General features: G+C 43.0%; 1 protein-coding gene across 8 annotated transcripts in view; it reads left to right on the top strand.

The window, feature by feature from the left end:
- Tenm2 (teneurin transmembrane protein 2) overlaps positions 1 to 25,138 on the top strand; it is a 1,211,860-nt gene that overhangs the window by 906,139 nt on the left and 280,583 nt on the right. For all 8 annotated transcript variants that reach the window (XM_040748463.1, XM_040748461.1, XM_040748460.1 and 5 more), the window contains one exon: positions 13,760 to 13,994. In XM_040748463.1, the coding sequence (XP_040604397.1) occupies positions 13,760 to 13,994 (235 nt within the window). The remainder of the gene's footprint in view (positions 1 to 13,759; positions 13,995 to 25,138) is intronic.

Below are 25,138 nucleotides of genomic sequence, written 5' to 3'. Positions count from 1 at the left end.
GGTTTAAAATGACTGTGTTCTTTTGTTTCCTCTGCTTACACATTGTTCTTCCAAATGGTAGAATGACTCTCATTTTATCCTTCAGGTCTCAATCAAATATCATCTGATCAAGAAACCCCGTACCAGACCTCACTGTTAAAGTGTCCGATAGGCAGTGTTAGGAATGGCAATTATTTTTCTCCACCAAATCTGATTACCTCACGTGAAGGATGACTCCCTCTCCACATTATGGAGTTAAGAATGATCCCATTTGAGGTGATAAATACTCGGCTGTTTCAGTAACGCAAGAAGCCCTGAGAAACAAATTGCTAATTCATGACTTAGACCATCTAAATGTGATGAACAGCTCAGGCCATCAGTGAGTCGCTCAGCAGTGGATTGCAATGATAAAGCAACCTGCGTGGCTCTGAAATGAGCCAGAGGAAGTTACATGTCTGGATTTTACCGTGAGCTTGGTCTCACCAAAGCAGAATTGAAGCTGAACTGGGCCAGCAACACTAAGGAAACCTCCACTTTCCTCTTGCTGGTTTTCATAGCAACATGACCACTTCTCAGAGGAGCACTGCTGCTGCAAGATCCCGTGCTTTCTGATGACTTAGTACATGTAAGCTGAAAAGCTAGAAAAAAAACACATTGATCACTTTAATGTTCCATTAGATCTAGAACCACTCACTATAATTCATTAGTTAGAAATAGAAGAATCTCTTGCCCTTAGAAATGTTATTTGGGCTAGAGATATTTAACCGCCAAAGATTTTTTTTTTTTTTGGTTTTTTGAGACAGGGTTTCTCTGTGACTTTGGACGCTGTCCTGAAACTTTCTCTAGTAGACCAGGCTGGTCTCGAACTCACAGAGATCTGCCTGCCTCTGCCTCCCAAGTGCTGGGATTAAAGGTGTATGCCACCACCGCCCGGCTCTGCCAAAGATTTTTTTAAGCCGTCAAAATAGTAATCTTGAATCCCAGGTTCTGTGCCACCTCCACCCTTATTTACTCTGTCAAGGAAGAAGGAAATGATTGATTCAGGCAAACACAAATGAAAGTGGATGTTCCCTGGGTGTTTCCTGCTGTTAATGTGTTCCTTTTTAATTAATTATTTTATTTTTTATTACTTAATCTTTTTAAATTAAAAACAATCTTATTTTACAAACCAATCCCAGTTCTCTCTCCCTTTCAACCTCCCTCTGACCCCACTATCTCTCCAGAGAGGGTGAAGCCTCCCATGCGGAATCATCAAAGTCTGTCACATCATTTAGGGCAGGACCCTCCCCACTGTATGAATGCATTTCCTAAATGCTTTGGGTGTATCACCTGTTTTTCTGAGTAAGCCCTCCATGAGGATGGAACCTTTGATGGATGTGAAAGCAGAGGCCCACAGAAATTAGGCATCTGAATCCTGAAGACCTCCAAGAAAAGCCAGATTGACTGGTGGTATTCTTTTGTTAAGATTTTTTAAAATAAATTTTACTATTAAAAATACTTGTAAGCAATCAAAAAAGCACAAACTGAACTATAAATTTCTAATTCTATACACCTACATGAGTTTCTATATAGTTAGACTAGGCATTCAAAATAGAAGCTGCAAAGTTTCACATTAAATTTTGCATTTTTAGTATTGGATCTATTTTATTTTTTATTCACCACCAAAATAAAAAATACATGTCAGAATTAGAGAAATAATTAGTTTTCTATCCTCTTTCATAATTCAGGTCCATTACCTGCATTCAGTCCTTCCTCATACACTTATATTTAGCTTTCTTGCTCTCTTTTCTTCATATTATACTGTACACAGTGTGTATTTATTTACACAGATACATATATTACTGGTTAGATTACATGTATAAGAGAGAACATGCAGTTTATTTCTTTCTGAGATTTGTGACCTTGCATAGTATTATAACTTATAAGTCCATCCATTTTCCTGTAAACTTTTAACTTAATTTTTCTTTAGAGATGAGTAGTAGTCCAGTATCCACCATCCATTGATGGGCAATTAGGTTTATTCCAATTCTTTGATATGATGAAAGCAGCCATAAATACAGGGGTAAAATACCTGTATGGTTGAAAATGTTTGCCACAATGGCTATATTAATTTGAATCCCACCACATTGAATAAGTATTCTTCCTTTCCACATCCCTCCAACATATGCTGTCAGGTTCGTTGATGGCAACCAACCTGGCTGGGATATACTAATATCTCAATGTAGTTTCAATTTGCTATTCCATGATGCAAATTCAGTTGAACACTTTTAAAAATAGTTGTTAGCCATATATGTTTTTGTCTTTCTTTCTTCTTGAAAACTGTCTGTTCAGTTCATTTGCCTATTTGCTGTTTGTCAGTTTTATTTCCCTCATATTTAACTTCTGCAAGTCTTGATAAATTTTTGGTATTAGCTTGTTGTCCAGACTGTAGCTGGTAAAGATTTTCTTCCCTTCTGTGGGTTGTGTTTACTGATCATTTCCTCTGCTGTATAGGAATTTTTGTCATGTGGTCCCATCTGTTGCATTAGTTGCTGTGTGGTTGTAGACCTATTTCAAAGTAATTGCACATCCCAGTATCTTGAAGGGTATCCCTTGTATTGTTTCTAAATGTTTCAGTGTTGGGGGTTTAAACTAAGGTCTGTGGTCTTAAAGACTGAAGAAACCCTAGCATTGGTTTCATGAACTGGGGTTAGAACCCTGGCTGTCCAGAGGTCTTTTTTTTTTTTTTTTTTTTTTTTTTTTTTTGGTTTTTCGAGACAGGGTTTCTCTGTGGCTTTGGAGGCTGTCCTGGAACTCGCTCTGTAGACCAGGCTGGCCTCGAACTCACAGAGATCCGCCTGCCTCTGCCTCCCGAGTGCTGGGATTAAAGGCGTGAGCCACCAACGCCCGGCTGTCCAGAGGTCCTAAGGGCCTTAACTCCTCTTCCTATAACAAAACAAAGGTTTTCACAACACATAGGCCCCCCTATTCGGTGCAGTTTTCTTATAGGTTGTGCTGGTCACTTGAGCTAGGGTAGTCTTTCTTACCTTCCCTGATCAGCTGCTAGGTGCTTCTGCTCAAGATCCATAAGGAGAAGGTCTGTGAGCACCAGAGGAGCTCTGATTGGAAGATGAAAGCAACTCCAAGATAGCTTTGAAAGAAACCAATAAGCAATTGTGAGCAAACTCCAAAGGACACTCTCTAACAGTGTATGAGTCACAGGATCCCAGGCAATGGGTGATGCTTCAGGAATCACTCAGTTGTTTGTGTGGGGCAAATGATTGCCCCAACTCTCGTGTGTGTGTGTGTGTGTGTGTGTGTGTGTGTGTGTGTGTGTGTGTGTGTGTGTGTGTTCTGAAGATAGAAAAGGTGTTTTGAAAAACACTCCAGCACTAGCCCTATACATCCCATTACATTAGCTGTCCCTTGACAAGAAAAGAGGTGCAGTCCGTGGCCTGACATTCAGCTGACTTCTGTTTATATAGTATGAAGAAACTTTTGTTCTCTTGCCCTATAAGGCATGTACCAGGAGAGATCTGGGGAAAAGGTCACCCAGATAGTAAATAATTCTGCTGAGCTTTGAAGTGAAAATGCTCCAGGATCCTTTATCCCCATCCTTGCCATTTAACTGGGGTGCTTCTGTCACTCTTGCTGTTCACGAATGGCACACATCAGAGCCTGTCCCCACCCATGTTCATCAGAGGCTCTGGTTAGTGTTGCAATTGTGTTTTATCTTTATTTTGGTCATTTTTCTGATTTCAGAGGGCAAATATAGTAGAGGTAGGAAAGAAGAGAAAGGAAGGGAGAAGACAGGAGGGAAGGAGGGAAGGAGGGAGGGAGGGGAGGAGGGAGGGAATGAAATCTACCACAAGGAAAACATAACCAAGAATCTAAACATCTTAATGGAAAAGAATTCTACTGTGAGGACACACACACACCTTAAAAATAGTTTGGCCTTTGGAAAACATTATGTTTCTATGTTTCGTAGGTAAGGAAACATCCAAATTATTCCCAGCTTATTTTCCAATAAGACCTCAAAAAGCTACTGAATGATCTGGGATGAGAGGATTTTACATTTTCGATGCAATTCTCTGCTTAGGAGAGTGATAATGCGGGTCAAGTAACAGAGAGAGTATTTTCTGCTGCAGTGCAACAATCAACACAACGTTTGGGCGTATTAATAATTTCACTCCTAAACTTCTCGACAGGGAGCTCATGGGTCTTAATAGTATTGTCAAGATCCTCAGGGCAATTGAAAAGCCCAAAATCATTACTTTCTGCTGATAGACTTTTCTTTCCCAGAGGAGCTCCAAATACCTAGGGTAATGTAGATTTATGGAAATGCTCACATACACTCTGCTCAGATGGAACTTGGCAATAAAACAGCCTCTTTAGAAAGGTTCATCTCAAGTATTTCTAGTGTTTGTGTGTGTGTGTGTGTGTGTGTGTCTGTCTGTCTGTCTTTGTGTGTGTGTGTGTGTGTGTGTGTTATGTCTAAGTGTCTGTGCGTGTGTGACTTGGTATCCCGCTGAGATGAACCAAATATAAAGACTGTGTACGGAACATGACAAAATGATTGAGCAGCTGTGACTCCAGTCCCTTTAGATCTGTCTATGTGAGAACTTGACCTTTTAAAAGGGACAGGCTGACCCCAGCACCATAGGTACTCACTGTTAAACACTTAGCACATGACACCTGTTGACTGGGCACCCGAGTCACATTTCTCTTTCCTGTTTTCCACATTCCCAGCCCTGGGTTTGGGCTGGGCAGCAATGGTCCTCCCTCCTCACATGCCCAAGCACATCCACTAGAACAAATCACAGGCTTTGTCTTCAACCCTCAGCATCCCTCTGACTCTCCAGTGGCCTGTACCTGACAGGTACCATCTGAAAAATATCAACAGCATCAGAGGCCCTGCCACAAAGCATCACAGAGAACTTGCTTTGGAGAGGGACATTTTTAGCTCTTAAGGGAAAGGAGGGTTGTAAAAGTTGTACCCGTCTGAGATCTAACTTTGATGGACTCCAGCGGGGCTCTGCCACAAACAAGACATCAGACATCATGGTCTATAAACCAGAGGGAATCTTCATTCTCATGAAATGTCTGCTAAGCGCAAATTATAGAACAAAAAAAAATGAGTTGAATCTTTTAGAGAATCCCTGAGGGGAAAAGGGAGGAACCAGGTACAAGGAGAAGAAGGGAGGAAGGAAGGGAGCGAGGGAGGGAGAAGATTGCTAAGGGGCGTGATGTTCTGAAATTAGATTGGATACTGGAGTTGCACATCTCAATAAATGTACTGAAAAATACAGAGATTTCAAAGAGCTCTGTGTTATCATAGCTTAGTTAGGCTATTTGAAAGCAAAGAAGTAGCCAGACAGAACAAGGAACAAACAGAAGGCCAGAGGAGTTCAAGGTCACCTTCTCCCTGTCCTGCTGCCTGTTACAGGACCTCCTTGGCAATAGCTATGAGAAAAGTTAAGAAAGGCCTGCCACTGAGTTCAACAGTCAATGCTGAGAGATCCCTCATCCCTCTCCAGTGACACTCTCCAAATTCAACTCCCTAGGGACTCAGTTGCCCATTCCCCACCTCAGCCAGCACTAGCTCTATCAGACCCTGTGTCCTCCTGCTGGGCATGAGAAATAGGAGAGACAGACCCCTTTCTCTGCAATAGTTCATGCTGCACTGTAAGACACAGGAGAGCCCCGAGACAATATAAAGCCATACCCTGGGGTTTCTAACTAAGATGGATTGAGTATGAAAAGCCACCTCCCGGAAGAGGCACAGATATGTCACAGTTTATGATACGTTAAGGAGGGACACATGTCATTGAACCAACCTGCCCCTCAGTTGCCTTACTCAGTAGAGATCGGTGCCCACTTTCAGACAACTGTGTTAAGTGAGATGAACTATGCAGGAATCTCAGCATGCCAGCCATACTTACTGAGTGCGTGCAAGCACTCCCTCTTAAGGACTGGAGTTGGCCCGCCAACCCTACTCACTCGTGAGTAATAGGAAAGGTGACGAAGCTTTGCTTTCTAAGCCTACAAATGATTGCTTCTTATGACAGTAATTCCCGTGTTTCTGCTCCATGATGGCGATCTGTTGACACAGAGAACAAATGCACTTTCTATTGGTCTTTTGCTTCTGAGGTCATACATTTTATGTAATCGTTACCTATACATGAGCACAGCCCCTGCCTTCCCTGGTCCTCTGCTTGGGCCGAGGGAGCCCTTCCATCAAGGCTATCACCCCTCATATGGGTAGGTGTATCCCCCCCCCACTCTGAGAGACATTAACCAGAGCTGGTGCTAAAAAGGAAGTGAACCTCAGCTCACTCCATCCTTCCTTTTTCCCCTCTCCTCCCTCTGAAGAGCCATGGCCCCAGCTTGCAGCACTGGAGGACAGATCCACGAAGTATTGCAGATGGTTTTGCTTGCCCTGGAAAGCCAGCAGGACCACACACATGGGTCAGGAATAGATAATACATGTCCATTCTTTAGGGGTAAATCATTCAGTAGATGTTAAGGCAAGGGAGGAGGGGGCAAGCTCAGTATCCAAACTACCCTATATTTAGAGACAAATCAGGAAATCTCTTGGCAAACACAGGAGAAGGCTGGATGATCCCTCCATCCATCTGTCCCTAGGGTGTTGGCAGAGTGCCGCAGGTCAGAACAGGGCAGGACAAGCCAGGACGGAGCTTGCCCTTGCTCCTGCCTCTGCAGACCTAATTGCTAACCATCACTCAGGCCAGCGATGTAGCCCAGAGGGGGAGAATTGGAAGCAAATTGGGGAAAGCATAAAAGGAATGTGTTATGCACCTTGGTTGTTCTGTCCTATTTCTCCTGACCCAAGCAGCAGGGAGAGGCAGTTCAGAAGGTGGGGGAGGGCGGTTCTCTCCAAAGTCTCACAGATTTGACTGCCATTTAAGCGTGTATGCACACAAATTGAGTCAAGCTAGATTCCTTCTGTGTTGCTAGGTACACAGCACCAGGGCTGGGGTCTAGCCCCTTCCCTTGTGCTTTTTTTTTTTTTTTTTTTTTTTTTTTTTTTTCGAGACAGGGTTTCTCTGTATTATTTTGGAGCCTGTCCTGGAACTTGTTCGGTAGACCAGGCTTGGTCTCGAACTCACAGAGATCCGCCTGCCTCTGCCTCCCGAGTGCTGGGATTAAAGGCGTGCGCCACCACCGCCCGCCCCTTCCCTTGTGAATGTGCGCTGACCTTATGCCCCATTGTACATGACTGGGAGAGGAAGAAAGCCTGGGATCAAATGCCATCTGCCATGCTTGCTAAGTTATGTGACGGTGGGTATATTGCTTAACTGCTCCGAGCTTCCCTCACCGTGTCTGTAGCATGACGATGATGACTTACACATCCTACAACAGTGAGTGGGAATACCATGGAAGCATGTATTTGATATATTTGGCTTAGCGCCAACACAAGGGTGGGGGGGGAGACTTAATTCATGGTAGTCTCAACCAAGACTGTCATTTTGTTGTCAGTAGCAACACTGGTTTTGAATATGGAAATGAGTCATTCCAAGTCCCAAGTCAGAGCCATATTCTTGGGACTGCCTCTGTCCCAGCCAGGCCCCATGCCACTTTGTCTGCTCTGTTACAGGCTGTGTTTGAAGTCCACAGGGCCTGGGCTTAGGAGTTTTGCCTCTGTGCATCCAATAGGTACCTCACTCTAAGATCTGCCAGCTCAAAGAGCCAGACAATGGGGCCACGGTGTCCCAGAAGTGCTCATCATATTCCAGGGAGCCTAAGTTACCGTGGTTTTTACTGCCCTTGTCAGTATCACTGGTTATATGGAATCTATCTTATGTATTTATCATTATATGTGTGAGTAGCTTGTTAATGTCAAGAATTGTGCTTGGTTACTTATTATCTGGGGGCGGGGGGCATCAGAGGACAACTTTCAGAAATCAGTTCTCTCCTTCAACCATATGAATCCTAGGGCTTGAATTCAGGTACTCATGGTTGGTTGCTGAACCATCTTTCTGGCCCAAGGCTCCCTATGATAGTGTCTCATATAATTTTCTTAATGATCATATAAGAGAAGAAAACTTATGATGTCCATTCTACAGATGAAGATACAGACTCAGAAATGCAGAATATAGCTTTTCAGTGGCCATGCATCTAGCGAATGATCAGGTAGAACCAAAGCCCATCACCAGAGCAGTTGTCTTCCAGTACAGTCCACTCTCCTTCTTAGCTCTAACCGCAGGTGGTTGTTCGTTGAAATCTTTGCCCTCATTCGCCTGGCTCCCATACAGGATCAAAATGAATGGTGTCCTGGAGCCAATTTGCATCAACCAAACTCCAAAGTCTGCCAAGACCATCCATACTTCTGGCATCGTCAAGTTGCTGTCAGGATTCAGCATGCTCAGAAGAGGTGGGCCTGTACAAGGCAGAGAGTTCTTAGTGAATTTATCATCTCAGGGTCTGAGGGGGACGCAATGCTTAAGATCAGCTGTGGGCATGTCAGCACCAGAATGAGTGATTTATCAGCAGTTAGGCAGGCCCCTGCTTCTCCATTTTTATTTTTTCTCACATGCACTTTATCATCCTTCTTAATCACCAAGAAAAATTGGTATCTACTATAAGACAAGACAAGGCTGTCTTCATCAGTCCCTGCCCTCCCACACCTCCCAGCCTGAAGGCCTCCCTCGACTGTTTATATAAGCAGAGAACAGTAACAATAGCCAATCATTAACCATTTACTTCCTTAGTTTAGCTACCCTTTAAAAAAATGCTTCCTTTATGCTATGAGAAGTGTGGGTTGCTGCTTGCCTCCACATGTGTTTGGGCAACTTTGCCAAAATCAACAAACGAGGGAACAGATGTGCCAAGACCTCAGTAGGTAGATGTATGCTGGAACTAGCAGGACTCAGAGACAGACTGCTTTCTTCTTCTTAAGTCAGCCTGGAAGCACTTAGGGCAAAGTGCAGAGCTGGTATGTGTGTCAGAACCAACCAGCTCTAAGTGTTCCATGAAATGTCTAAGCCACAGCAGCACCAGCTATGCTGTCACAGAGCAGACAGAAGCACACATCCACATACCAGTGTTTACACACACAGGAAGCATCGTTCCTGAAAATCCAAGCTTTTCTACAACACTCAACTTCTTTAGTTCTTGATAGACCCAATACAACAGCTTCTTTTCCCATGGTGAAAGATCATCCAGAACCTAAAAATAATGTCTGGTTCTCATTGTCCATGATGATGATGATGATGATTATGGTGATGATGGTGATAATGATGATGTTGATGAAGATTATTCTCTGTCTATTTTTGAGACAGAGTCTTACTAAATAGGCCAGGCTGGACTTTCCAGGGTCTCAGCTTAAGCTCATTAGGTGTCATATAACTAGTCAGCACAAAGCTTCAATAACAGTTGCTTTTTGCCCACTGAGTAGCCTGCTACTCTATAAGCACTTACCTGATACAGTTATTTGTATTTAAATTACATTATCGTATAATCTTGCATTTGTGTTCTAGGAAGGGCATCAATAATATGAACTACAAGGTAACCCAATAAATGTCCGCAACTTAAGAGTGGACATCATGATTTTTCCACAAGGCTGACTTCCTCATTATCTGTTTCATTGTAAAGTGGATCTGCCCATCACTTTAGAGAAGGGCTTCTCATGTACTTGAGTATCTTGAAAAGCAGTAAAGCATGTTGACAGCCATTGTTTGAATCTTAGCAAATGGAAAACCTTCCCAAGCATCAAATCCTAGAATGTCCATGAGAAAAGCTGGTGAATACAGAAGGTGCCTTGGGCTCATCAGTTGCCATATTAGAAGAACATTTGCCACAACAATGACAAGTTGCCCAGGTCAAACAACAGAAGAATGAGGAATCTGAAACAAGTGGCCATGACAGCAAAGGCCATTGCTATGTTAGAGGATAGCTAGGTTGGATGACACACTAGAGAACACGATGAGAGCATGCGCTTCAAGCCTGTTGTTGTGACAGCAGACACACTCATTTTGATTCTGAGTTTTGCTTCAGAAATCTGGAACATTACAACACAGCTGGATTTTCATAATATTCACATTAAAGGTTACTGAATCTTGGATTATTGACCAGCATAGCTAAATCCACGTTCCTTTTGAGCCACAATTGGTCTTACTCATCATCTTTCAACCCTGAAAGAATCAAAGTGTTCTCTGCACATGAGCTGGTAGATTGCTAGGCCATTAGGGTAGCATGTTCAATGCATTCATCCTGTCTCACCTCCACAGTGATTTTAGTGGGTCACCACTGCTGTTTGCTATCTGGTGCCTGAGTAAAGCTGAAAATTAAATGGAGGTAGCATGCTCCAGTTTCTACAACTAGAAAGCAGAAGGCTTAACCCTTTAATCTAACTCTTTAGATTTTTCTGTCTTACCTTCCAACTAAATGGCCATCCTACCTGTTCTCTCATCACTCCATGTTCCCTGGTGCTAGTATAACCACTCTGTTTAGTATCATTGTTTTTTGATCTTGTGAACCTAGCTGAGAATATGGCCACTGAATAGATGGTTACATGAGCAAGTATACAGTCAGCATTGTGGAAATGAACACCAGTAACGAGAACTGTTTCTTCAGGGAGGTGCCAGAAAATTTTTGTTTTTGTTGTTACCAACCATCTATTTGCAGTGAAAGAGCATATTGCTTCATAGAAGGCAAGAGTGAATGAAGAACTTGGTGCTCTGTCAGCTTCTCCTGCTCTTATTTCTCTGTTTTATTTTTCCCAGAAAGTTCTAAGCCTTCTTTTTTACGTGAACTGGAGATTCTTGACCTCTCTTCCAATTAATGTGGATGCTCACTGCCCAGTGTATTTGGAACATACCACATGGCAGCCAAACTAATTCTTCCCTTGCCCCAGGCATCACCCCCTGGAGACCTTACACACACACTCACTCACACACACACACACACACACACACACACACAGAGGAATTCCACCCACTCCCAACACAGATGGACAATGAAGCAAAGACCACACAGCTGGAATAGGCAAGGGAAGCTTTGCTTGGGTGAACAGACAGGAAGCAAGAAGGTCTGGGAGCTCATTCAAGGAATTCAACTCCTCACTTGGCCTCTTTGTACTTGGAGAGAGTGTGTGGTCCAGAATGCTGGGGGTGAGAGCTGGGGGCAGGGGAGGATGGAAAGTTAGGGCTGGGAGCAGGGAGTGTGGATTCTCACTTGTACACTGACTCACCTCATCTTCCTCAAGCAAGTCTCTTAATTGCCTAACTAATGGGAATAATGACACCACTTGGATGGGAGTTGAGAAGGGGGGGAAGAAAGGCATGAGAATTCATTAACCCTGTGTGAGGGGCTTGGAGAGTGCCTCTGAGAGATCATTATTACATCATTTTGCCCCTTTCCCACCTTTCCCCACTAATAGGAGACAGACAAATGCTAAATAACTATGTAATAATACATTACTAGACAGACAACAATGCCAGCATATGTAATAGCTTGCTACAGCTATGAAACTCCACCAAAGATGTATTTAAAGTGTCACCGCTGCCTAATGTAAAACATGAATTACAGGTTCATTTGGAGGACACGATTTAAAATCTATACAACCGTACCTTGGCATTTCCCACTGGGTTTTAGCTTTAGTTGTCTTTTTTCCTGAACATTAGAAAAAAAATCCCCAAGTAATTTCAACCCAGAGATACTAACTTGAAGGAACAGTTTTCTTCTACTCTCTTCCCTTCTGTTTTCTTTGGTGGCAATGGCTCCAACCCTACTATCTTTTTGACATGTTGTCTTTCCCTCGAAATGCTTCACAGGAACCCCAGAACGTAGATTACACCTTTTGGAGATGTAGCCTGGCCACATAAGGAGACAAGTAGTCGAAATTTGTGTCAAATTGCTTGTTTAAATGACTTGAGCCAACTTCTTAGAGCCAGGACGGCAGGGGCTGGGGATTTTCAAAGTTGGCAGGGGCCAAAATGACAAGGCTCAGCAGTCACCTGGTGAGCTGCCAACACTGACTGGAGGCTTCAAAAAAATAGACTTTCTCAAAGGACACAAATTAAAAGTTATGTTTCGACATCTATTAAAAGGAAATTATAGGCTTACGTCGCATAGTAAACTGCTTTTGCTTTCATTACGTTTAAAATACTTCACTGCGCCGATGGAGAACCGGTTGCTACGAAAACCTTGGGCAGGGCTTTCCTGAGTAGAGATATTTACCATGGGGACGTTTCCAGAGGCAGAGTTCTCATGCAAGAATTTTCTCTGCAAAGGTAGAGGATTTCTGTATTTGAAAGATAGGATGTGATTTGGGGCAGGATCCTCAACTCGTGATTTCCCTTTAACCCTTTGCAGACTGTCCTCAGGCCTCATCTCTTAGTGGAGAGCAGCTATTAGTCTATGAGTCAGAGGGAGCTGGCTTACTCTCGTTATATATGCACGTCTGTGTTTTTATATCTTTTCATGTATTTATCTGTTCATTTTGAGTTGTCAAGTTGTCAACTTCTTAAAAACCCAGGAAACTGCATCCGAAAGTACAGATCTTAGGTTCAGTGTCCCCTACCCAGCTAAGAGACATGTTTGCCTTAAACCATTGTAACGCTGACCTGAAACCTTTGAAGAACACTTCTTACCCACTCCAGTTCAATCCTGTCCACAACAGGATTGCTTTACTGTCCTACCTAGTCACTACCACAACTTAAATGTAAGGCCTCTCTCTGTCTCTGTCTCTGTCTCTGTCTCTGTCTTCTCTCTCTCTCTCTCACTCTCTCTCTCTGTGTCTCGTTGTCTCGTGTGTGTGTGTGTGTGTGTGTGTGTGTGTGTGTGTGTGTGTGTGTGTTCCATGCCTCTGGTATCAGTTCTCCCCATCCACTGTCTGAGACAGTGTCTTCTGATGTTTACCACTATACAGGCTAGCTGTCCTGAGAGTTTCTGGGAATTCTCTTTTCACAGCTTCCCATCTCACCATAGAAGGGCTATGATTGTCAATGGGCACTATTGTGTCTGGCTTTACATGTGTTCCGGGAATCCAAATCTAGATCCTTATGCTTACACAGCAAGTACTTCACCCACCAAGCCATCTCCCTGGCCCAGTAACTGTGTTTGACTGACACACAATAATTGTACCAAGTTATGGGATATAATGTGATGTTTCAAGACAATATGTGATGTTCAAATCCCGGTAGTTAGCATACCTGCTACCAGAAACATAGAACTTCTCTGTGATGAAACATTCAAGAGAACATCCTGTAGTGGGAAATGCACTTTGTTATTGACGATAATTACTCTACTGTGCAGCAGAACCCCAGAGCTTGGTCTTCCTATGTAACTATCTGTGCCCACTGGCCAAATTCTTCCTATCTCCCACCTGTACAGCTTCTTGTACCCATTATTGTATCTTCCACTCCTACAAAAATAGCTGGGTTTGTTTGTGGTTTGTTTTAGAGAACCTAAACCTTTAAATTTTACCAGGAATAAAAATTCATCGCAGCCAGAACCAGCCTTGAGTGTATTGCTCCTTCCATTGCAAGTATCAGATAATTCCACTGACCATCCATCCCTTATCCAGTCGACTTTTCTAGCCTGGACCCTCTTTGCTCTCTCATTGATGCATATCTATAAATACAAATTAAAGCACAGTATTTGTTTGTAACTAATGACACTGGGGTGCTCTATGCAGCCCCACCTGTAACCTCTGGTTTGTGGTTTGCAGTCACTGTGGACACTGGGGACTTTTGCTGCAGAACCACCCCACAGGTGCAGAGTTCCTGAGATTGGAATCTGCAGGTCCTGATGGCTGTTTCTCCTTCTTCTCTTCCAGGTCCTCCAAACCACCACAGCCAGTCAACTCTGAGGCCCCCTTTGCCACCCCCTCACAACCACACATTGTCCCATCACCACTCTTCTGCCAACTCCCTCAACAGGAACTCACTGACCAATCGGCGGAGCCAAATCCACGCCCCAGCTCCAGCACCCAATGACCTGGCCACCACACCAGAGTCCGTTCAGCTTCAGGACAGCTGGGTGCTAAACAGTAACGTGCCACTGGAGACTCGGTAAGTTCCTGTCCCCTACGCTAAGTCACCTGAGTCACACGGCTCTGGGTGGCTCTGAGTTCTGGTTGGAGAGACATTGCCAGTATTAGGAGACAAGTTTAATGGCTCCTTGTCCCTTGGTAATTTGACCCTGGACATTAGGTTGATCAGTATTTCTTTGTTCACATGTGTTTCCTTTTAATGCTTGTTTACTTTCTTAGGCAGCTCTTGTGTACCCAACTAATAGAATTAGCATAACATATTTTTACTCAAAGGCTCATGGGAAACGTGCTTATAAGGGTATATTGACTGAATGCTGCTGATAAATTATGCATTTGGCCTTTCTTGAAGTAATAAATGAAGACTCATTTGAAATTAAGTGTTTGGGGAGACCTTGAAAACAATCCCCGATTCCAGACTGACAGAAGTCTAATTTTAATTTATATTTCATCCAACCTGCTGGCCCACTTTACTCCCTCCTGTACACACTAACAGCTTGATGGCTCTGGGGCAAACAGGGATGTGGAAAAAAACAAACAACAAAACGGGGAGGTGGGTACTTGTGTTGGGAAGGAAGAATCTGGAAATTATCCCCAGGTCTGGCTTTGTTTTGTTTTTCTGTTCTTTATTTACCCACTTTCACTTCTGCTCTTCCAAAACCCATGCATTCCCCAGTAGGCTTAAGGAAGACCCTAGGGACATGGTGTCATAGACAAGACAATTGACAGTGAAGGCCGTGAGTACATTGGTCTGATACCCAGAGCCTCGCGGCTCCATTCCCGCACACCTTCTGTTTGTATGTTCCAGTTGTTTGCTTATCTGAAAGAGCCACAGAGGCATCCATTTGTATGGACCCTTCAGAAAATTCTCACGTCAATTTTAAACGTCAATAATTTAGGTTTGAAGGAGAGAAATAAACTGCAGTATTTCTGGTAATGGCTGGTGGGTTTTCCACACACAGCTGGAAGCAGTTTAGAAAGCTGTAACATGAGGAGTTGTCACTCACCTGTGACATCTTTTAAAGTTTAAAAAGTAAAGTAAGATCTTGGGCATCAGTAGATGGCAACCCCTTGCTGCTGTGCTCACACTCAACTTTCGTTTTCTGACAATTAACTCATTGTTTTCATCTACATCTTCAACCCTAGTCTCTAAAGCTTAAAGTATGTCAAGTCAGTAAAAATGATATCTATGGATTATACGGAATAGATAATCATTAACATCTATACTAATGCAACAGCCCTGACAGCAATCCCAATAGCCATGGCAGAAGCTACTGGTCACTCAAGCTAGATGAGATTTTCTGTTTTTCCTCCTTGTGTTTATGAGCCCTGCTGGAGTTTGTCATCAGCCTCTTTTATTCAGTAGATGATTATATGTGAAAAATAGTTTCTGGGTAGAAAGAGATAAAACAGAAGAGGGGAGGAGGGTTGTGGCTGCATCGTTTCTGTTGATATTAAGCGTGTGTTGTGCATTTCATGTGTACACTAGTATGTATTTTCTATGTGTATTAACACATTCAAACTATCTCAGCTGAGTCAGAAAGCAATCCAACAAGGTCTACAGGAATGATTGTTATTTCTTCTTCAAAGATGAGGAGTCCAGAGGTAAAGCAACATTCCTGCAATAGGTGTGTGATTTCACAGAGATGATAAATTCTAAAGGGAGCCTGGGTACTGCCCTCATGATCCCTACACAGTAAGGGAGGGAGATGTCTGTTTGGGTGAGCAGCCATAAACCTGTGTCTTTTGCACTAGATCATCCAATTCACAGAGCCAGATCTATCAGTCTGCTACTTGAAAGTAGTCTCCCCTTGGTCATTAGAACATATATAAAGGCATGTATGTGGTACACAGCTATGCATGCATGCAAAATGTCCATACACATAAAATAATAAAACAAAAGTATTGAAAAGGACATGTATAAATATGCCACCTAGTGCTGATGAAATCAGTTGGTTTCCCAGGAGGCTTGTTGTCAAGAACCACTTATAAGAAAATGTCCCCTTACTAAGCACAAAAGACCTGGGTCACTCATTGCTGTCTTGAGGCATACTCTCTCAGCACCTGCTCTCTGCTCTCTGGAGTGTTTCTGCAGAGCCCTTGCACAAGTAGCATTTCTGGAAGGACCAGGAGTCCTTGGAAAAGGCAAGTAAAAAACGAGCTCTGCATGGAGACAGAATCTCCAAAACCTTGAAGTCTATCTCAAAGAACAGACAAGTGAGAACAGCCCCTGGATGTTTATTACTCACTATGTTCAAGATTCAAGGATTAGAGACTGAGAATGCCAGGTCCAGGACGGAGCAGACTCCCGGAAATTAAGCCAAACTCAGTCTTCACAGGTCTGAGCACAAAGAACTTGAATGTACAGGGGACTTGCCCATGAAATTTTTAGCATGAATCCACAGCACTTTTGGAACCTATGGTATTCTGGCATGGGAGTACAACTCAGTGAATGAAGATTTAGCTTTACATATCCAAGGCCTGAGTTCAGTCCTTAGCACTGAAATAAATAAACAAGGACTGGGGGATGGGTCAGTTGGTACAGTGCTTACTGCACAAGCATGAGGGCCTGAGTTTGAATCCCCCATGTCCGTGTAAATGCCATGCACTGTCACACATATTTACAACCCCAGGGCTGGGGTGAGATGTGGGAGGAGTCAGGAAGACCCTTGAAACTCATTGACCAGCCAGCAAAACTAACAGTGAATCCCAGGTCTCAAAAGCTAAGGTGGAGAGCAGTTAAGGAAAGTACACAAAGTCAGCATCTGACCTCCACTTACAACTGCATGCACAGCCACAAATGTACATGTGCGCGCACACACACATACATCACAACAAATAAAGTTAAACAAATAACATGAATCTGTATAGCATATAATTTCAACATAACTATGATTCAACTAGCCTAACCTTATAAAAGGAAAGCAGAAGAGAAAGGAAATTTTAAAAAGAAGCAATCCTATTATTCTTTTTAAAACAATGTCAATTTTCTCTCTTGTTTTCAGATAGGTTCTGAGTTCCCGGGAGCAATGTTAGATACTGAGTAGGTCATGAATAAATTGCACACTCCTCTTTCAGGTCGCACACAACCCAAAGGAGGTGCTAGGCAAATAAACAGGAAGCACACTACATATAATAATAGGCGATGGAAGTATGAACGTCACAGTGATTGTCACAAAAAAAAAACGTTTCACAGCTTAAAAGCCACTAGATTTGCACTTTTAAAGATAAGTCAAGGTCTACCATGTAGAAAATCAGAGAAAATCCAAGCCCTATTGTGTATTATTTATTCCCATGACCACCATTTTTTTATATTATTGTTAACAACTGGGAACTAAACAAGCTCATTCATTCAAATGCTAAAGCAGTGGGATTTCAGAAGCATCATTTTCTTGATAGCAAGTGTGGGAATCCTTTGTAGAGCTGTGATGCCACACAAGGATCACCATGCCTCTTTAATACTAAATAAGACTCAGTTAATCATGTCCTAGAGAAAGAACCATTGAAGGCAAGATGTTCTGAAGGCTCATTGTGAGGTAGTCACTAATTGAAAACATGAAATGGAAATTTACCAACAGTTTCATGACCTCCCCCTCATTCATTCCAACTTCTAGGAGTGATGGACAAACTCCATACTTCGGAGGTAATGAACAGGCATCCTGCCATTCCCAGAGATGCTCAGCCAAACCCCATTGTTTCTTTTAAACCAGTGGGGACAGGTCCTTGCCTCTCAGCAGTCTATGTTGTTGTCCCTACCAGGCTTAAAGAGGCCTGTAAAGTCTTCCTTGAACCATATGATATTTTTTAGTTTGTCTTACAACATATAGAATTGGAAGTGCTGATTACAGAAACATAGAAATATAAGATGTGGAAAACAGAACCAGGCTTGGGGAGAAAGGTCAGTAGTAAAGGGTTTGCTATGCGAGGCTAATGACCTGAGTTCATGTAAGAGGAAAGCCTGGTAGTGTGTGTTTCTAATTCTGCCACCAGAGAAAAAGAGAGACAGACAGACCCTTAGAGCTTAATAGCCAACTGGTCTAGCCATATTCATGAACTCCAGGTTCAGTGAAGAAGTCTATCTCAAAACAGAAGTTAGAGACAGATTGGAAAAGACACCCAACATTAACTATTATGTTAGATTACACACACACACACACACACCCCAACAAAAGCAAGGAGAGCTGTCCAAGTGAGGCACTGAACACATAAAAATCATGTAAAAAGAGCTCTATGTACATGCTAGCTCCAAGAGAACAGCATGTAAATTTTCACTGTTGAAGGAAATTTTTGTATAGCCTATAATAGGTAAGCATTCTACCAACTGGATCATATCTCCATGAGACATAATATAGCCCACAAAATCTAAGCACATGACAGAGGACCTCAGTGCAAGCAGCCTGTACAATAAATCACCACCCTCCATCTTCCTATGATATAGAATCAAGTCCCCATGAGCTTCCTGTCTGCCATCTCCTATCACCTGTCTATTCCTTCTCTGCAGAGAGGGCCAAGGTCAGGAATCTTCCTACTCGGCAGCTTCTTGGGAAGTGTCAGAAGTCAGCTTCTCTTGTCTAAAACAGTAGCAGTATCTCTGTGACAGAATCCAACTTCCCCTCTGTTTTGCTGAGACAGGCTTCTCCAAATCTGTCTGCATAGCAGGTGCCCGAGGAGAATCCCTAAGCAGGGCAAAGCTTCCCAGATTCGGAAACTCTGGGAACCCTGATTTTAATCATTCACATCATCAAGGTATAAAGAAATTTGCACGTTGCTTTTCAAGATGGCCATCCATTTTTCATCCTAGAAATGTCTATGGGAATGCCTACCATGGGTCAGTCACTGAGAGTTCAAACACACACACACAAAGCAAGGCTTACCCTTACAGAAATGCTAGATAGGGTGAAACAGAGCACCAACAAATGAATAAACAAATGTCTCTCTCATAGTGAAAGTGGCAAGTGCCATGAGAGGTACAGAGAAGTCAGACCCATGACAAATGGGTATCAATAAGGCTTAAAAGAATTGCAGGGCTAGGGAGATTGACTTAGTGGGTAAAAGCATTACCCATGCAAGCCATACCCCCTGATCCCCAGAACCCAACAATAAGCCAGACATAGTCACAAACATCTGTAATCCCAGGATGCCTATGGGAAATGGGAGGTGAAGACAAGATAATCTCCAGATGCTTGTAAGCCAGCTAACCCATTTTACACAGTGGTGAAGGAAGCCATGTCCCAAAACAAGGTAGAGTGTGAGAGTGTGGTGATGTCATGTTTATACTCTAACAAATTAAGCTTGCCTGAAGATCAGAAAAGCAGAGCTAACCACTAGCTAACCATAGAGGTCCAGACGTCTGTACAGATGGACAGGAAGTGAGACGGCTGGGCAGAGAGATGAATATAGTCAGGAGGAGACAGGAGCTCTCTCTTTTCAGTCTGAGGATTTCATAGAGATAAGAGCTCTCGTGGCTGGCTGCTCTGCTTCTCTGATCTTTCAGCTTTCACCCCTAATATCTGACTCCAGGCTTTTATTAATAAGAGCTATTAAAACTGTTACAGTAGAGAGATGAGGAAAGACTCTTGAAGGTTATCCTCTGACACCATACACACACACACACACACACACACACACATTGAGAGAGATAGAGACAGAGACACAGAGAGAGACAGAGAGAGAAGAGGGGGAGACAGGGAGAGAAAGAGAGAGAGGAAAGAGACCCAGGTGGGGGGAGTTGGCAGAGAGCACTACAATGTCAGGAAAAGAGCACAAGCTAGAAAAGTAGGCAGGGACATGATGAACAGGGCTTTTGACTGTGATAAATATTTGGGACATTAACCCAAAGCAAAATGAATAGCCATCATGGCAATTTAAGCAAGAGAATAAAATCAAAATATGTGGTACTGGACTACAGGTTCAGATGGAAGGAATTGGCCATTGTCAGTGGCTTTGCTTAGGGACCCCACAGTGAATGCTGGAGGTGGGAGTGGATTTCCCAAGTGGAATCAGTGAGGAGTGCTTGCTCATGTGCAGAACTGAGAGCTAGGAGTCAGTGGTCTGACTCAGGAGGTCTGTGCTTCATGACTATATTCTACTCAATAAGGAACACAAGTCGTGACCGAATGCAGAAGTTCATGAAATCAAGAGAATTGGGTACAGATACTAATACCACTGGTCAACCACTTGGAACTTTCAGCAACAGAAAATCATATAGGCATGATTTTTTGGTGTATTCTTATCTAGTTGTAATTGTCCTTTTCCCCTCTTTTAAAAAAAACTGTGGAAATTATATGTTAATTTATTCTACAGTATCATATAGGTCTTGAATAACAACTTTTCTTTTTCAGATATTTTTTGCTTGTCACTTAGTTTTATGCACATGCGATTTAACCCCTTAAGCCCTTCATAAGGGATCTGTTACTATTCCTATTTGAAATTAAGGGATCATTGGAGTGAGTTCGGCAGAAGGATCACAAGACCGAGGCCATTCTGAGTTACATAGGCATACTGCTGGATTAAAAGAATGGATGATAACTGAATTAGTGAGAACTGAAACTCGGGATATTAAATTATACATCACCCAACAGCAAATGGCAAAGCTGGGATTTGAACTTGTATCCACCTGACTCCAAATGTCATGTCTTTAAGTACTATGATGTTTGGAATTAGGGATGGCAGGGAATGAAAAATATACTCACCCTGATAGAAAAGAGAAAATTAATTTACCTTATCCATGGAGATGGTGAAATTGATGCATTATGAGTGACATAAGATGAAAAACAATCTATGGATATTATCGGACATAGACTGAGTGGTTGTCGAAATCATAAGCTGGGTGTGACATAAGGTGCTCTTTGCAGTATCAAGGGGTACTAGGCTTCTCTATCTCCCAGAAGAGCTGATCCACAACACACTGTGTGCCCTCACAGCTCTTACCAAGAGTAGAGTTCTCTGCCCCATTGCAGCTGGCTGCAGTCCAGCCTCCTCTGATACCTAGGCCCAAGACGACTTTGAATTACTACTTTGCTTTTATCTTGTGCCTTCTGCTTGTGACTCCAGCACTAAGATAGGCCACTAACCCACTAATCCCCTTTTTCTTTTGGGACTGAGGGGTCTGTCTCTCCTTTCAGGACCCCATATGTTTGGTTGTCTATGGCTGGGTGCTATTGCATCTCTCCTAATAAAACTCTCCTGAATGGTAGTTTGTCTTGGCTCCCTTTCTACCAAACCACCTAAAATACATTTATGATTCTGAAACACCAGGAATTAGTGGCAACTTGACATGGTAAACTTGAAACCTCCCTGCATGTTGGTGGAAGCCTCATAGGCTGCAGGAAAGCCCAATTCCAGGGACAGCTTTAAGCTCTGTGTACTAGTTTCACAATTTTTAATGCTTTTAATTCCGAGGAGAACTTTACCATTTTGCTGGGAAACAGTCACACGGCTACAGGTACCATGGATATCCACTTATCCACTTGGTTAGCCTGGGAGCATCACTGCCATCCTTTCAGCAGGAAGCCAGAGCAGGGCCTCTGATGGAGACCAGCACACACTGACCTTGATAAACAGCATTCAAGGAGTCTAACTCTAGGACCAGAAAAATCACATACTTTTTTGTCTTCAAGACAAACTCATCCTGTCTTAATTTTGGGTGTTTTGTTAGTAGTGCAGATTTGGGAACTGGGATGCAAGACCTTTTAATAAATAAGGTATTCACAGAGAAGCAGAAAGACTGTTGAAGCATCCCTACCATGCTGAGTCCAAAGACTATTCCAAACTCGTTCTCAGATGGATTTTTCTACCAAAGGATTAATTTTCTGACAGCATCACTGACAAGCTTGATCTTAGGAATATTAAACCAAGGTAACCGTTTGCTTTTTTTTTTCCTCCTTTTTTCTCCTAATGTTTTCAAGTAAGGTTTAAAAGTAGAATTCATTCCAAGTGAACCAAATGCATTGGAGCGCTTTTCAAATCAATAGGCAGCTTGATTCTCCATATTGCTAAACATTACGCCCCTCTAAATTCTCATCAGAGGCAACATGGAAATTAATGAGACCTTTAGGTTAGCCTTTCAAGCTCAGCCTTATTTTATAGCTTTACCTTGCCTTTTTGACACCATGATCCCGCCTGGCCACCAGCAGCATTTCACGTCGCAGTGCACTTTAATTTTGCTGTTTTGTTAGTCTTCGTTGGAAACTGGCAGCTTATTAATCTCAATAACAGAGCTGCTCAATAGGCAAGCTTACCGGGGAGAAGCCAGGCTATGTCTTTCTAGTTCACCCCACCTTCATCGGACAATAACAGAGCTGCTCAATAGGCAAGCTTACCGGGGAGAAGCCAGGCTATGTCTTTCTAGTTCACCCCACCTTCATCGGATAGAAGCAAGGGAGCTGGTGCTTGGATAAGAGGGGTAAGAGGGGCGCATGGCGAGAAAGCCAGTTTGGGAGGGGGGCATCTCATAGCTCACATCTCCTTCTGACAATAGGCAGGAAAATAAAGAGCCCCTCATCTAATCCACTGCTCTGCAATTTATGGCTTGTGGTGTTAAACACACTCAGACCCATTAATAAGAAAATAAATAAGGTGTCGTGGCATGCGTGCAAATTACAAGGTGCATTAAGAGAGGCTCAAGCATTACATCTTACTCAAGATCCCTCTAGCCTACTTTTGGCATGGTTTGCAAACTTGGAAGGCAGAGGTATCCAAGGAGAAGCTGTCGTTTTTCAGAATTTGTCCCCTTCTATAAAATTAAAAAGTGTTAAGTTGATTAAACCTTTGAAGACTTGAACTTGCTTGCAATTCACTGGGGCGAAGCCTACGGGTACAAAGAAATTTTTATAAAAATCTGTCCCTCTACAGCTCGTGCCTTGGGGACCCAATTAAGGATGGAGGCCACTTCGTGGTCCTGCCTTGGAAGAGCAAGACTGCCCCGAGTCTGTGTAAATGTTGAAGATTCTTGGGTTAAGTTCACAGCTGGAAAAAAAAAACAAATATTTCTCTCTGTACCCTTTCACCCACTCAGCTAATATCAACTGTCACTCCCTTGGGGCATTTCCTGAAGTCTTCCCCTAGGGTGTTTTATCTGGCTCAGATGAGGAAAGGCTTAAGGAAGCATGAGTCTTTTTCTAATTCTGATTCCCTGAAGATGCTTTTCTTCTCACAGAAGTCACATGAGGCATGCGTGGTTCTCCCAGGCAGAGGAAATGGGCTCTGCAACTTTTTTAAAGGAGCCTTCGATTTATTAACCTTAGTTTCACTTGCCTCTGTGAGTTGGGATCTCGTGTCCTTCGGATTGCAATCCATCACCAGGTACTGGCCCATGACGCCCAAGCGCAGCTGCACACTCTAGCATAGTATATGAGTGAGTTTAGGAAACTTTCTTCAGGTAGCTTCAATGCCTCCAAGTCCACCCATCAATTAGGAGTTCTTTTCTCAGTCCTGTTTGTGAATTATCCCAGTGCTAAACACAAAGGTCTGCCCTTGAACTTATTAGGTTTAGACTCATTTAAGCATTGAGTTGGACAATAAAAAAAGCCACTCTGCCTCTAGTCCCACCTCCCCCACTCAGTAAAATAGGAGAAGCATAAAGGTTCCTGTGAACGAGTGCCATGTGAATGGATGTGTTCTGGCCACTCTGTTTCTAGGATGAGGGGATCGTTCTTCTCAGTGTTTCCCACAGCAGGATGCTGAAGACACCAAGTTCAACCCTCCATCTTCCATACCACCATCGTCCACATAAGGAGAATAGTGAACCTTCTGGAATGCTTCCTGCTGTGGACTTTTTTGGGCTCATTTTTCAGATCGACTCCTGTCTGAAATGTCTCGTTTGTGCTGAGCATCGGTTTGGGTGCTTTACATCAGTTGTCTGAGACAAAGCTCCACGGGGCAGATGTCCTTGTCTCCTGTCAGCACATCAGGCAAATGAAATGTGAGGTGCAAGGTCTGGGAAAAAGAGACAAGGTCCTTGGCAGACTCAGGCTCAAGTGCTTACACTTGGATATTAGCTGTCTGCCTTAGCCTGGCTCTTCTGTGTTTCTGAACATAGTTCTTAGAGGATCCCATTTGCTGGCATCATTTCAGGGCCTGGGAGCTATACAGTCCTAGTTTAGGAACCTCATTGAAAAGAGGCTTTTCTTCCTAGACGTTTGTTTTGTCTGATTGTTTATGACAAGGTCTCATTCTGTAGGCTAGACTGTTCTGCAGTGCTGCAATTACAACATAGGTCATTACTACTACTACCACTAGCTATTTCTAATTTTCAAGTATACTCTCTTGACAGAGGCCCATGGAACCCAGCCTGTATCACACCTAGCACTATTGACCTATCTATCCACCAGGCTTAGAGAACAGACTACAGTGATGAGCTAGGCAGAAACAGATGCCCACACAGGGCCTGATTTGGAAAGGATAGCCAGCACATAACCCATAGTCAAATGTCACACCAGTAAGAGAATGTAAAAGAGAAAGTGGCAGACAAAAGCTCCAGATCAACCCAAATCAAAGTCAACACTAACCAAGCAATCTTCTCTTATAGCCTGAGTGTAATTATTCTCTCCTCTGGGTAGAGAGTATAGTGGCCAGGGTAGGAGGTGGAGGAATTTCAGGGCACTGAGTTGTCTTGCTTGCCTGGGCACAGAAGGAGGTTTGCAACTCAGTCCAATGAAAGAGAAAGAGTAAGTTGAACTGACTGACTCCCTCCCACCCACTTCTGATTCATCGCCCTCTCTGGTTCACTTCTCAAACGTCCCATGACTTTACCTTGGAGTTCACTGTGGCTACTTAATGCATTTTAACTTTTATTAGTCTCCTGATGTCTCTTGTAAGCTATCATCGTCTTTCCTGCAAAAGTGCTTGGATTCCACATTTTCTAATTAAAACATGCTCACTTATTGTCTTACTAACCAATGCTCTTTATGAGGGCTCATGATGAGAAAGTTAACTCAAAACATCTCGATGCACTTCCCACCTCCTCGAAATGGCAGGAGAAGTGGTTTTACCTATGGGAAGTTGAATTACTTTGAAGAATTTTTTGTTTTGCTTTTTAATAAAACCATGAATGGAAACCATTTAACTCCATGCTTCACGCTCGTGCTATTCTTGGTAATGTGTTTGATCCTGCTTGTGAAAATCTTGAGTAGGATGTTTTGCAGAGGGAAGTCAGCTCCCTAATGG

Source organism: Mesocricetus auratus, unplaced genomic scaffold (assembly GCF_017639785.1).
Source record: "Mesocricetus auratus isolate SY011 unplaced genomic scaffold, BCM_Maur_2.0 Super-Scaffold_100007, whole genome shotgun sequence".
NCBI classification, from domain to species: Eukaryota; Metazoa; Chordata; class Mammalia; order Rodentia; family Cricetidae; genus Mesocricetus; species Mesocricetus auratus.
This window is presented reverse-complemented; position numbering and strand designations above follow the sequence as displayed.